The sequence below is a fragment of the Lissotriton helveticus genome, chromosome 8 (genome assembly GCF_964261635.1).
Source record: "Lissotriton helveticus chromosome 8, aLisHel1.1, whole genome shotgun sequence".
Taxonomy (NCBI): Eukaryota; Metazoa; Chordata; class Amphibia; order Caudata; family Salamandridae; genus Lissotriton; species Lissotriton helveticus.
This window is the reverse complement of record NC_136069.1, coordinates 1,584,285,629-1,584,298,828: the sequence shown is the minus strand read 5'-3', so window position 1 is coordinate 1,584,298,828 and position 13,200 is coordinate 1,584,285,629. Positions and strand designations below refer to the sequence as shown.

The window sequence follows — 13,200 nt, the reverse complement described above, 5'->3', positions numbered from 1 at the left end:
CATTTGCCTTTTGCTGATGTCATGGGTCTGTTTCCTGCACGCCCCGCCTCTCATATAAAGCAGTTAACACAGTAACCAAATAAAAGGGGGCATCTCGCGTAACAAAAAATGAAAATATCAAAAATTAAGATGAATGGATTCAATGTTCGATGAAATAGCTAGAGAGAAATATAACACGCGTGTATATAGTAAGGATTTTCAGTAGCTATGTCTTCAAAGGCACTCCCTTTAATACACCCCCCTGTTGTCAAGCAGGAAACAAAGTGCTAGATTATTGCCAGCCTTTGTAGGGGTTTTGGTTGACACAACAGCCCCTGCACACTCCCATCTGGCAGTCTGAAGCACACACCTGACTGCCCCAGTGACTCTCAGGCTCTCATTTTGCTCACTGTGAATCGTTGTGAAGCTTGAAACTTAACCTAAGAGATGAAAGATTTCTGGCTTGTTGACAAATTATTACAGATACTTGGTGCATTTCTATTAATGATTTATTGTGCTGGGTTATATTATTTCCAAGTGCTCCCAATTTTATGAGTCAATTGAGCTGATGCAGAGGATGATGGCATGATTTGTAAAGGAGCGGATTCATTTGCTCATTTGGGAACATTGGAATTAGAATTGAACCCTCTTAGGTACAAAGTCAACATCTACATCCCATTCCTCAAAGGGGCGATGATGAAGCTGGATCAGCATGCCACAACTTTTTCAAATATTTTGTTAGACCATATTTTGTTTTGCTGTAAGGCCACTGATAGGTGGATACGTTTGGGATGTACTCTGTGCACATTGCTATTTTCCTGTTTATCTCCTATGCATCTGCACTAAATTGTCATTGTGAAATAAAATAGAGGTGGGTCACCCACAGGAGGACATGGAGTGCGGAGGGAGAGATTATCTAACTGCTCACACACCTTGTGCATGTGATGAAAGAGAGTGGGACACTTTCTATGATGTCCCAAACTTTCAGGGTTTGTGTATGTGTGTGTGTGTGTGTGTGTGTGTGTGTCAGCCGCGGTCTGTGCAGGTAACAGCGTTGGGGCTGCGTGGGAGGATTTCGAGGGACAATGCCAATGGAAAATTAAATAAATGAGTAATTTTCCCCCTGCATCGTCCCTCAAAATACCCCCCCACGCGGCCCCACCGCCGTTACCTGCATGGACCGTGGCTGGGTTGTGTGTGTGTGTGTGTGCGTGAGCGCTCAAGCTAAAAGTGGCATTATTGAAAGAGTTCAGCAAGGGTTTACCCCGCTCCCCTGGTCCTGTCTCCTGCTCTCACTGGTGTGTAGTTGTTTGTTTGTATAGCGCTAGAATCGACCCCCGAAGGGGCATCTCTGCGCTTGAAGCAGACTGTGAGGAGAGGCAGCAGATTCCAACAGGATCAGTGGCCACAGAACAGGAAGGTCTTAAGCAGCTTTCTAAATTGCAGATGTTCTGTACACTATCTTAGAGGGAGGGGGGGCTCGTTCCAGAAGCAACTCCTGGTGGAAGAGTGAGAGTGCAAAATGTATTGCCACTTGTACTTTTCCCTGTCCTTGCCACTGCCTACCTACATACCTACCTCTTTCCTGCCAAAAGTCCCAATACAATCCACTGGTCGAGTGGTGGTAGTGCTAGGACCTTTGTTCAAGAGGCAGAATACTCTATGCTAAAACACTCCTTCTCCTGAGCCCTGGAAAAGCTTGGCACCAAGGCATGTGGTTTCACAAGCTCTTTGTCCCACATCTCTTAGGGGCCTTGGACCAGAAAATGCCCAGCCATGCTTCGGCGCCTGTGGAAATCACCACAAAAGCAATATCAGAGGCTGTTGGTTAGCAGCTAAGATTGTGGAAGGCTGGCAGTTGAGTGATTGTGTATGCATGTGTTTTTTTTGTTTGCATGATTGCATGTGTTTATGTGTGTGCACATGAAATTGAATGTACTGTGTGCTTAGCATATAGTGAACATAATTTCTTTAATCTACATGTGCTGAAATAATGATGGCCCTAATATATTGAGGGTTACTTGGCATACAATGTTCCTTATAATAGCCTTCCCAGTTTAATAGGGATTCTGACTTATTGTTGGCATATCATTATCATGTTGTTTCAGTGTGAAATGTGGAAGTCAGACTTGGCATAATGGTGGCATTAGTACACCGTGAGCATACTTGTCACACTAGGCACCTCTTGGCATTATGGTGGCTATTGATGACCACTTCTGGCATAATAGTGGTGTTGCATACTGTGGGCATCTTTTGCAAATTGTATCCATCCATGGATTCTGTTGGGCATCACTGGCATAAGGTGTCCGATCTCTGACTGGTATCCCTGGCTCCAAATAATCAATACTGGTATATGTAGATTTTACATGGGAGTATGATGCGAGAATATAGTACCTAAAACATCATCTGACAAAAACTTTGTGATCTATATGTTTACCAAATTATCGGTCCTTTAGAGTTAATAATAAACATTTACACTGAATGTTCCAATAATTGTGTAAATTATATTTAAGACATGATATTAAACGTAGAAAATATTTATGTTGATTATATTCTGATTTATAACCAATTCATGGGCATGTGAGGAAGAATGTGTGTATGTGAAGGCCGTGGTACATCTCAATAGTTCCTAAAAATGATAAGCTGATATTTAGGGACCAAATGTTTATTTCCTTAAAATTGACTTGGGGCTTGGGTTCATCAAGAGTTTTTACCAGACACAAAGCTTCTGTTTGTTGAAACAGGCCTCCTTAACTAAAATCAAAAGTTGATTGTTTCGATTTGCATTTACATGAACTGTTTAAAATTGATGTTTAAGCAATCATTTATTCTGAGTAGGATACTCTTATTGCTGATGTTATTTCCTTGTCCTCAGATAGCACATGCTGCTATAGTGGCCTGCAATATAGGGCTATGTCCACTGTACTGACTCATCAGTCCTCTGTAACCAGAGTGGTTCCATGTGTTTCCAAGCCTATGCACTGTTCAACCCGAGGAATAGCCTTGCTAGTACTTTTTATTTTCCAGACCTCTCCAACTACATTCTTCATCGCAATATGCACTATGAAAAAGAATCAAAGCATGAAAAAATTAAAGGAGAATTAAAAGAAGATAATAGATATGAAGAAGTATGCAATATCCATTTTGAAATATTATACGAGGTCAGACAACAGTTAAGGTGGGATGTCACCTGCAACATCAGTCAATAGCCCTGCAAAATCTCTGGGTGCCAAATAACCCCAAGGTGAAACTGGGTTCTCAGTTACATCGCTGACAAGTGTTACAGCCTAAATTAATAATTTGCATTAACAACATGCAGAATGGAGCCTGATAAACAACATTACCACATCATTGTGTTGCCAACAGCTGTTGAATCGCACTAGCTATGCACAGAATTCCTGCACTAAAATCCAAAGTTGTTTCAGTATTGATTCTCTATTACTGCATCACACGAATGTTTACCGCATGACTGTACACAAAATTAGCAAAATGTGCAGTAATCAGGTTATGGCACATTTTCACATTACTGCTCAGTTGTAACTGATCATATAGGAGGATTAACCAGGACACCTAACATGTGGGTTAAGAAAGAGTCATCAGCTATCTGCCCATCACCTGTGGATCACAGATTCAAGTTGTGCAATGTTGAGGCTGACTCCTATTCTTCTGAGGTTGGTAAAAGGAGTGAGCCTTCTATACAGAAAGCGCACCTCTCATGTGAGCTGGCCAAGCAGCTGTGCATTCTGCAAAGAGCTCTGAGTGCTGCAAGGGTACAGCTGCTCAGCATCAAATCCCTTTAATAGAAGCAGAAAGCTTTCCTGGACTGAGTGACACGTGGCAGTTGCAGAATTAATTGTTGATTCAAGGAGTTTTATTAATCCTGCTTGTCCTCTGATCGCATTACAGAGGAGACAGACAGTGCTGGAGAAAGAGCCAGGGAGAGAATATAATGTATCATGATGAAGTAAAAAACGTATTCGCCACTAAAGTTGACACCCTGCATTTATTTATTTTAATTAAAAGAAATAAAAAAATGTAGAAAACTGAGAATCGCCGTAGAGGTCTGTGTTCCATACTTGACACAACCCTTAGAGCAGAATATGGTGCCATGAACACATGAACGAATGCCTGAATGAGTAGTATTAAGCAACTGCACAAAGTGTGATATGAGATACGTATAAGGAAACTGGGGGTGAACAAGACTGGGTGTACTATGTATTGTTCTGCATAGAATAGAATAGAATGGAATATTCAGTAATAGGAGTACACGTTGTTTTGTGATGCTGACACCCCCTGCAAGCGTCCTAAAATATTATGAATTTAACTTATATCTGTCTGCATGGAGCAATGGCTCCCTATGCATATATAGTCATTCATAACATGCATACAGAAAACTGGTGTGCAATACTGGATGTCAAATGAACCACCCAGAATTGGACAGGTTGGCACTAAACCATGTCTTTACGATCATTAATGAAGAGACTCTGTAAATGAACCCTTCCTAAAATGCCTAGGTCGGTGTTTGTAGCACTCATTTAACTAATGAAAGACATTACTCTATTTTACTGAGTCTTCAACTAATGTTGGGTGAATATCTGAATAACCTGAGCATTCTAGATAACAGGGCCCCTGTCTGGGATTGCTGATCGCAGACACAATTTAATGCTAACCTGTTGCTTTCTGTTCGATAACATGCATATAATTATATAATTAGATGCACATGTACATTTAGATATAAAGGATCATCTTCATAGATTAGGAATAATTCTGGAAATCCAGTCTATTTTTGAGTACTCAAGTGTATACAGCTATGGACCCAGAAACAAAGACTTGCCCAGGATAAAACAATGTGGGTCAAGAGGGGGTGAACCTGGGATCACAATCCACGAGTTATAAATTCAGTAAACAGTCTGCCACATTCTAAAGAGAAATGTTTGCAGTGTGCGCCATAAATTAAAAGATTTCAAATTGGAGTATCACAGTGTCAGATTGTAAGGAAGTTCTGTTCTCTTATAAAGAGGAGGATGGTATAGATAAAGATGAGGTTGTTGCTACTACATGCAGGAAATGGCAGAAACGAGAGAAACCCTCCATTGATAATAAAAGTCCTAACAGTGCTGAAGCCAGCTTCTAATGTTCAACTTTTAGTTAAACTCATCTGCATCCCAAATATATGCATCGTGTCTCTTCTCGCTACACAGTGCGAATCCCACGTCTTTTTGACAATGACCATTGGGGAGAGCCTGCGGTGAAGGCAGCTGCACCTCAAAGCACCCCGCCCCCGGCGGCATTGATCCGGCGGGGGTCCGCGTCCTGCTCGTAGCGGTAGTGGTACCCCTCCATCTGGTCGCGGCAGGCCTCCCGGAAGTTGTTGAGCCACTTCTTTATGCCCCGCCTGTTCAGGTAGAGCACCATGAGGAAGAGGACCCCGATGAGGGCCAGCACTATGCCGAAGAAGACGTAGGAGGCCGTCTCCAGGTCCTCGTTGATGCACTTGAGCTCCTCGGCTTTGAGGCGCACGATGAAGGAGCCATTCATGCGGGCGGGCGCGGAGCAGCGGAGTTCCGCGGAGTCCCGCACCTGCGACCCGTTCCGCAGCCAGAGCAGCAGCGGCTTGAGCTGGCAGTCGCACAGGAAGGGGTTGGCGCCCAGGGAGAGCTGCAGCCGCCGGTGGCGATAGAGGCCGGCCAGGGTGGGGGCGTCCAGCGACTGCAGCGAGTTGTGGCGGAGGTTGAGCGTCCGCAGCTCCCCCAGCTCCAGCACCCCGCCGGGCAGCGCCTGCAGCCGGTTGTCGGCCAGCTCGAGTTCATATAGCGCCCAGAGGCTCCGGTTCTGTAGTTCAGCGGACAGATGCTCCAGCGCCCCCTGCCGGAGGGCGCCGTTCATCCTCAGGGTGTGCAGCTGCCCCAAGCCCAGGAAGGCGCCGCTGGACAGGGACGTCAGTGCGTTGTGGCTCAAGTCCAGCACCGCCAGGCTGGGGAGTCCTTGGAAAGCTAGCGCCTCGATGACTTCGATGCCGCTATCCGCGAGGGTGAGGGCAGTGAGGTTCACCAGAGTCGTCCCGTTGTTGGCGAACGCTCCGGCCCGCAGGGTGCTGATGTTCCCCCTGGTGATGGTGAGGTTTCGCACCCAGGGGGGGAGGTCGGCGGGGACTCCCGGGGAGCGGCAGTGCAGGGCCCCCGTGTCCTCGTTGCAGTGGCAGTCCTCGGGACAGGCCCCGGTGCCAGGCAGCAGCATGAGCACAGCGAAGACAATCCCACAAGCCAAAGGAAAGCCGGACTCACTGACAACCCAGAGCCCCTTCACTTTGCTGATATAGTGTGACTGCTTCACCCCCATCTTTCATCCCAGGCATCCGACCAGAGGCCCTCGGGACAGTCCTCTGCACACTTCTTGCCGTGAGATGGGGCGATGGGCTAGCCCGGGTCTTCGCCCAGCCCGGCCATCCCTCGGAGCTGCGGATGCGCCTACCTGCCACGAAAGTCGGCCACTGGCGCTTCAGCAGCCGACCCACCTCTCTGCCGGCCAACAGCTGTCCAGGCGGTCGCCCTCCTCACTCCCGGCCCACAGCTGTCCAGCGGTCTGCCCGCCTCTCTCTCCAGTCACTGGTACCCCAGGTAGCTTGACTTTCTCGCTCTCTCAGTCACCAGCAGTTCGCCCTCCGTTCTCTCCGCCACATCCACCAGCTATCTGCCCTCCTTTCTCACTCTCTCATCCTCCGCCACCGGCTCCAGGACAGCCTGCCCTCGTTTCTCTCAGCGGCCAGCAGCACCCCAGCAGACCGCCCTCTTTCCTGAGAAGGCTTAATTTGATGTTGACGTCTCTGCCCGTGCAGATGGATAGAGCGCTGCCTGACAGCGAGCGCCCCCTCCCTCCCCTTTCACCTCTGTGGATCAGCTGTGCTTTCCTCTTCTGCGAGGGAGGGGGGGCAGGGCGAGGGCTGGACCAGTTTACGGCGAGCTTTATTCCCAGCAGCGCCAAGGATGCTCGTGTTTTCATTTACACCGTGCAACTCTTTAATCAGCGCAAAGCTCGATGGGGGATCGATTTTCCTGTCTCCTTCTGTGGTGGCAATGCACTGTTGAGACTTCGGTACCTCGGCCGCCTCCCGGCCCAGTAAGGCTGCGGGACGCTCTGGGGGAGCGCCCCTCCGCTGAATTGATGCTGGTGTCATGGCTTCCGTGTTTATGCCTGGCAGTCGGATAATTAAACCTGCCATTCCGAACTCGTTACAGTTTCTTTCCTCCTTCGGCGGCTTCAGTCGCACAGATGTCTTTGTGTGTGAGAGAGAGAGAGAGAGGGTGCAGCCGAGTGCGTTCAAAGGAGAAAGTTCCACTCCAGGAACCCGGGCCCTCTTCCGAGCACACGCAGTTCTAAAAGTTCTCCTTCAAAGCAGGCACCAAAGTAAAAGTTAATCGTTTAATATTTAATAGGAAAGCGTGCTTGGTCATGCCGTGGTGGACTATGGGTAATATGAGTGGGGGTAGAGGGGGGACCAGACCAAAAGCCAACTAGAAACCAATTAATTTTCTATGGCCTGCTGGTATCTCTGCTCCATATGTTGCCCTTATAAAGGAAGGAGCTGTGCTGTGAATTTGTGCTGTGTTATATGTTTCTGTTCAGCCTGGCTGAGTCATGCTACATCAGTGGAATGTTGTGAGTAGTGAGTGTGGAGTGGAATGTGGCTTTGAGAGTCAGTGGCACCAAGGCCGGTCCTAGAACTTCTGGGGCCCCGGGCGAAAGGGAAGATGTGAGGCCCCTCTAATTTGCATGTAACATCCAGTCGCGGCCTGCATGATGCGTAGGTGGGGGGGTCTCGTAGGGGTGCGCGCGCGGAGGGGTAATTAAAAAAATAAAATAAACTTACCTTCCCAGGTCTCGCGTCGGCTTTGCTCCTGACCTACTCTCCTGCTTTCCTGCCTCTGGCAGGAACAGGAAGCAGGCAGCCTCCCTCCTCTAAGCCACTCACAAGGCTGCAATGGCAGCATTGTGATTGGTCGGTACGCCGACCAGCCAGGCGCCTACGGGAAGGCCATTTTCTCCATGTAGGGTGCATTGCAGCCTAAATGGAGAAAGGCCAGAGTGCCCATGACGGGTTTGGTCGGTCCCGGAGGGCCGACCAAACAGTCAGCGCCCTCAGCAGTGGGCTAGGCACTCCTCTCCTCCCCTCCCTAAAGCAGACCCGCCCGCCTACCCCCAACCAAACACTTCTGCTTTCTCGCAGTGCGACAAGCAGAAACATAAAACGGTAGTTTTAGAATTTTGTGTTTCTGCTTCTCGCACTGTGAGAAAGCAGTAGGGCGACGCTCCTCCGCCCTAGTGGAGGAGCCGCCGCTGGTAACATCACAAGAAGTGACATCACAGAAATTGACATCGCAGGACAATTGATCTTATTTGGCATCCCCGAAGAGACCTAACGTGGATATCAGTAACAAGGACAAACAGATAAATATACTAATAAAATAAGTCTATATATATTAAAACTGTATTAAATGGATTACATTTGTCACGTTGGATGGTAAAGCTAGGTGAAGGTCTCACAAAAATGTATATTATTTATTCCTCGTTAACTGATAGTTTCCAGATGAGTGCATGATTCAATTTCCAGTTCTGCCTCATAAAGGGGGGAGATCCTGTTGTGATAATGAGGGGCGGGATCATTCAAAATATAAAATGACACAAGAGAAAATCGCTCACACCATGGATATAATTGCAAATTTGAAAAGGCTCCCTTATCTTTCTGTGCCATTATTGTGCTACCTTAGGATGACATTATTACTTCGTAATTTGTTTTAACATAAATCCTCCCACTAGTATCCCACATACACATGCTAAGAGACGTAGGATAATCTTTTTTGTGTGTGGGCTCTTTACTCGCCAGAATTATGTTAAGTGCAAAAACACAACACATAGTACAAAATTACAAGACACCATTGCAAATAAATAAAAATTGTACATCAATAAAAAAAGACTTGAAACAACCATGCCCACTGCTAAATCATACATTGACTTGAAGGTACACTTCAGATTCAAGGGGTTTTCAAATCAACGTTTTGATTTGGTGTTAGAACTGTAGGAAGTAGAAGTGGCTGCCTTTAGCGCTGGTGGAGCCCTGTGCGACAATGGCCCCCCAATGGCTCGCTCTGCCACGGATTCCCTCACTACCACCCTTTGACAGTTCCTCTCAAGTCTCCATAACCACATTCTCTCTCAGATGCATTTAATTTGATTTACTTTTTTTGAAACAAGGGAACCCAAACAGTTAACTGCGGACCGTGGGTGATTACTGCTATTAGAAACAAAGGTCCTTAGCTTTTTCAGATAAAACTCAAAAATAATAAAATATAGGCCATAATCGGGAACTATATTTTGTCACTGCCCAGCCGGACAGGACCTTTATTTTCAACAATGTAAGTCTTGTGGTTCAAAAGATAACAAGGCACAATCCTGTACCAAGAAAGAGAAGAACGCAAGAAACAAAAGAGAATTCAAGAGTGTTAGAAACAGGCAAAAGAAAGAGCAAACGTTGGCCACTTTTCAATCAGTGTTACATTAAAGGTATGCCAAACAACTGCCAAATCACAACATGATTCAACAGGATTGTGCCTTGTTATCTTTTGAACCACAAGACTTACATTGTTGAAAATAAAGGTCCTGTCCGGCTGGGCAGTGACAAAATATAGTTCCCGATTATGGCCTATATTTTATTATTTTTGTGTTTTATCTGAAAAAGCTAAGGACCTTTGTTTCTAATAGCAGTAATCACCCACGGTCCGCAGCTAACTGTTTGGGTTCCCTTGTTTCAAAAAAAGAATCGTAGCGCAATCACTAGATTGCAAGGTTTTTCTGGAAAAACCACCAACCCTCAGCCGAGGGTAGGCCACCCTAGTACAAAACATTCTCTTTATTCTAAACCTGATATGTCCGATCACGCACCACTGTACACGGATGACTATATTAAGCGAATCTGTCAGAGACCTTCCCTCCTCTCTGATAACCCAGATACTCCAACTGCAGCCACTAGTTCAATACCAGACCAATTAGAGAAACTTCGGAAAAAGCAAGTCCGACTTCAGTTGATGATTTTAATGCTAACTGATTATTTAAAAGCAAACGTAATTCCCCTGGGCCTCCAAGTCCGCAATATCCCTGGTATCTTCACAGATAATCCCAAATATATAAATAACTTCAGCTACATTGGGACAACATGCTCCAGGCATTGGTTATGTTTGGGGATTGATATAGCAACAGAGACACTGATCTCCCTTGAAGCAGAGATTGCCGATCTGGAGAAACAACTGGCGGAGGCAAATCCTACCACTGAAGTAAATAAACTTCTGGAGCAGCTAGAAAAGACTATAGCTGATTTCCATAGAATAGAACAAAACAAAAAGGCAAACAAAGTGAAAAAAGACATCAAAGCCTATAATACGGAAAACACCTACCCTTATCTTCAAAAAGATTTCTACACCAATAAAGCCTACTCCAACCCTCGTGGAAACAAACCTTGGGGACGTTATAACCGTCGGCAAAACCTTGTTGGTTTTTCGGACACATCTGCCGAGTCCTCAGAAAGCTCAGACGCAGGTGAGGGGTCTAGCACTGCAAACAGGCGCGGTGGGGGACAGCCCAATTTTTTAGCCAAAGGCCAGCCCAACACCCCGCAGCGAGGGAGAGCAAAGAAACGATGGCACAACCCCCCTGGAGAACGGAAAACTAGGAACAATTTTTACCAATGGTAACCAGTCCCTCCACTGAGGGGATTCCCATATTTAACCTGTCTAAACATATTCTATGCAATACTGAACTCGAACTCCTTAAAAAAGGTCTCTCCTTTGTGCCCACCACTCGTCCTGATTTCATGGAGCTGCAGACGGAATTGTTGAGATTTTTTAGAACAAAACGTTTGAAAGCCTTTTTCCAACTACACCCAAGCCCCACGCAAGATTCACATACGCCATTTAGACCTCCTTCCACTTTTTCGCCCACATCCACTATGGTACCTGCAGAAATTGTGACGTTTGAAAAACTAGTTCTTAATGACCTGACTCTGATTCAAAATCAGAAACTATTCATCCCTTATAACATATCACTTCCCGAAAAAAATGCCATTAATACCCTAAAATGTAACAATAACATAATCATTAAAAGCGCAGATAAGGGAGGAGGGATTGTTATTCAAGAAATTGAGGCCTACAAGGAAGAAATCTTGCGACAATTAAACAATACCGAACACTATCAAAGGCTCCCTGGTAATCCAACTAGACAAATACAGGAGACCATCAAGGAACTAACGTCCCAAGCTTGTAGAGATGGATATCTGAGTAAGAAAGAATATAGTTTCCTTAACACCAAATCCCCACGTGTCCCGGTAATATATACATTGCCCAAGATACACAAAAACCTCACTAACCCGCCTGGACGCCCCATTGTATCCGCATGTGGTTCCGTCCTGGAACCATTAGGAGCCTTTGTTGACTTTTTTATCAAGGACTTTGTTCCCTCAACAACTTGCTACATCAGAGACAGTATGTCTATGATTAATCTGATTGAGCATTTGGACTTTGACCCTCAGCATGAAACACTCTGCACATTAGATGTAGAATCGTTATATACGAACATCCCTCAAACAGCTGCCTTGCTAGTTATTCAAAAAATCTTAGACACACGGCCACGACCACACAGGGTACCCTCGCTGTTTATTCTCCAACTTCTCGAGCTTTGCTTGACAAATAATTTTTTCTGCTTTGACAATACCTACTATCAGCAGATCAAGGGGACCTCCATGGGGGCTATTTTTGCCCCCAACCTAGCCATACTCTTTATGGACCAGTTGGAAACGGGTTCAATCCTGATGCCAGGCAACCCTTTTCATCCTGGCATCAAACTTTGGCGTCGCTACATAGACGACATTTTTCTGATTTGGACTCAGACTTCTGAAACATTACTACAGTTTCTCCACTGGCTTAATAATAACTGCTGTGGTTTGACCTTCTCCCTGACCCATGACAAGTCATCAATAGCATTCCTAGACCTCACCATTTACCATGCAGAGGGTGAGCTTCTCACAAAGCTATTCCGAAAACCTACAGAGCGCAATACGCTTCTGAACTATAAAAGCAATCATCCTAGGGCCCTCAGAGACTCGTTACCATATTCGCAATTTCTGAGGATCAGACGCAATTGCTCTGATAAAAATGACTACTTCAGAGAGGCAGGTGTACTGTCCAGTAAACTCAAGGAAAGAGGTTATCCTAAAAGAATAGTGAAGCAAGCCTCCAAGCGTGCATGGTATTGCACTCGGGAAGTCTTGTTATCCCCCAAAGAAAAGACCCGAAAAGAGAGAATAGCGTGCGTGACCACCTTCTCTCCAATATCGAATAAGATCAGAAAATCGATCTTAAAACACTGGCCCACTATAAATGTGGGTAGTATCAAAATTGACAAACCTCTTTTCGCATTCCGAAAAAATAAAAATCTGAAAGACCATTTGGTAAGGGCAGCCCTTCCGAGCACTACACAAGGGAATACACTGGAAACAGCTTGGGGCTTGCCACCCATTATAGGCCATGCTAAATGCGGAGGATGTAATGTCTGCGACTTCACGGTGGAGGGCACAAAATTCACTCACCAGCACATCACGTTTGAAAGACGATCTTTTTCAAATTGTAACACATCTAATGTAATTTATGTTATTGAATGCCCTTGTCCCAAACTCTACGTGGGACAAACGACGCAGAAAGTAAAGACCAGAATCTGCCAGCACAGGAGCCGCATTAGATGCAGGACTGCAAATGCCCCTCTGGTGGACCACTACAGTGCGTTGGGACATACTGAAAATGACATTAAATGGTCTATCCTCAAAGTCGTGAAACTCCCTTCAAGAGGTGGCAACTTGGGCCAACTACTGAATAAGGAGGAATTAAGAACAATGATTCAATTTGATACCATTCGAAACGGCCTAAATCGCCTGGAAGATTGGACAAGTCTCCTCTGAACTTTGTGAACTTTATAAATAACTGTCCTTTGTAAAAATAAGCGGAACCACACGGATAATGAATTGTTTGCTGCTCTAATAAAATGTAAAAACGGTTTTTGTAAAGTCACCCACAAAATCGGCGCCCGCACAATTAATGATGCACTTGTTCACCATCTTAAATGCAATTATTTGCACAAATGTCACTTCACGCACTGACCCACTCAACATGGCGCTCAACTCTG

General features: G+C 45.7%; 1 protein-coding gene across 1 annotated transcript; it reads right to left on the bottom strand.

Annotated features, from left to right (window-relative positions):
• Window positions 1-3,964: 3,964 nt before the first annotated feature.
• Window positions 3,965-6,825, bottom strand: TPBGL (trophoblast glycoprotein like). Its single transcript, XM_078656255.1, has one exon. It carries the CDS (start codon window positions 6,316-6,318, stop codon window positions 5,245-5,247), a length of 1,074 nt encoding a protein of 357 aa, XP_078512381.1. The 5' UTR covers window positions 6,319-6,825; the 3' UTR covers window positions 3,965-5,244.
• Between the last annotated feature and the right edge of the window lie 6,375 nt (window positions 6,826-13,200).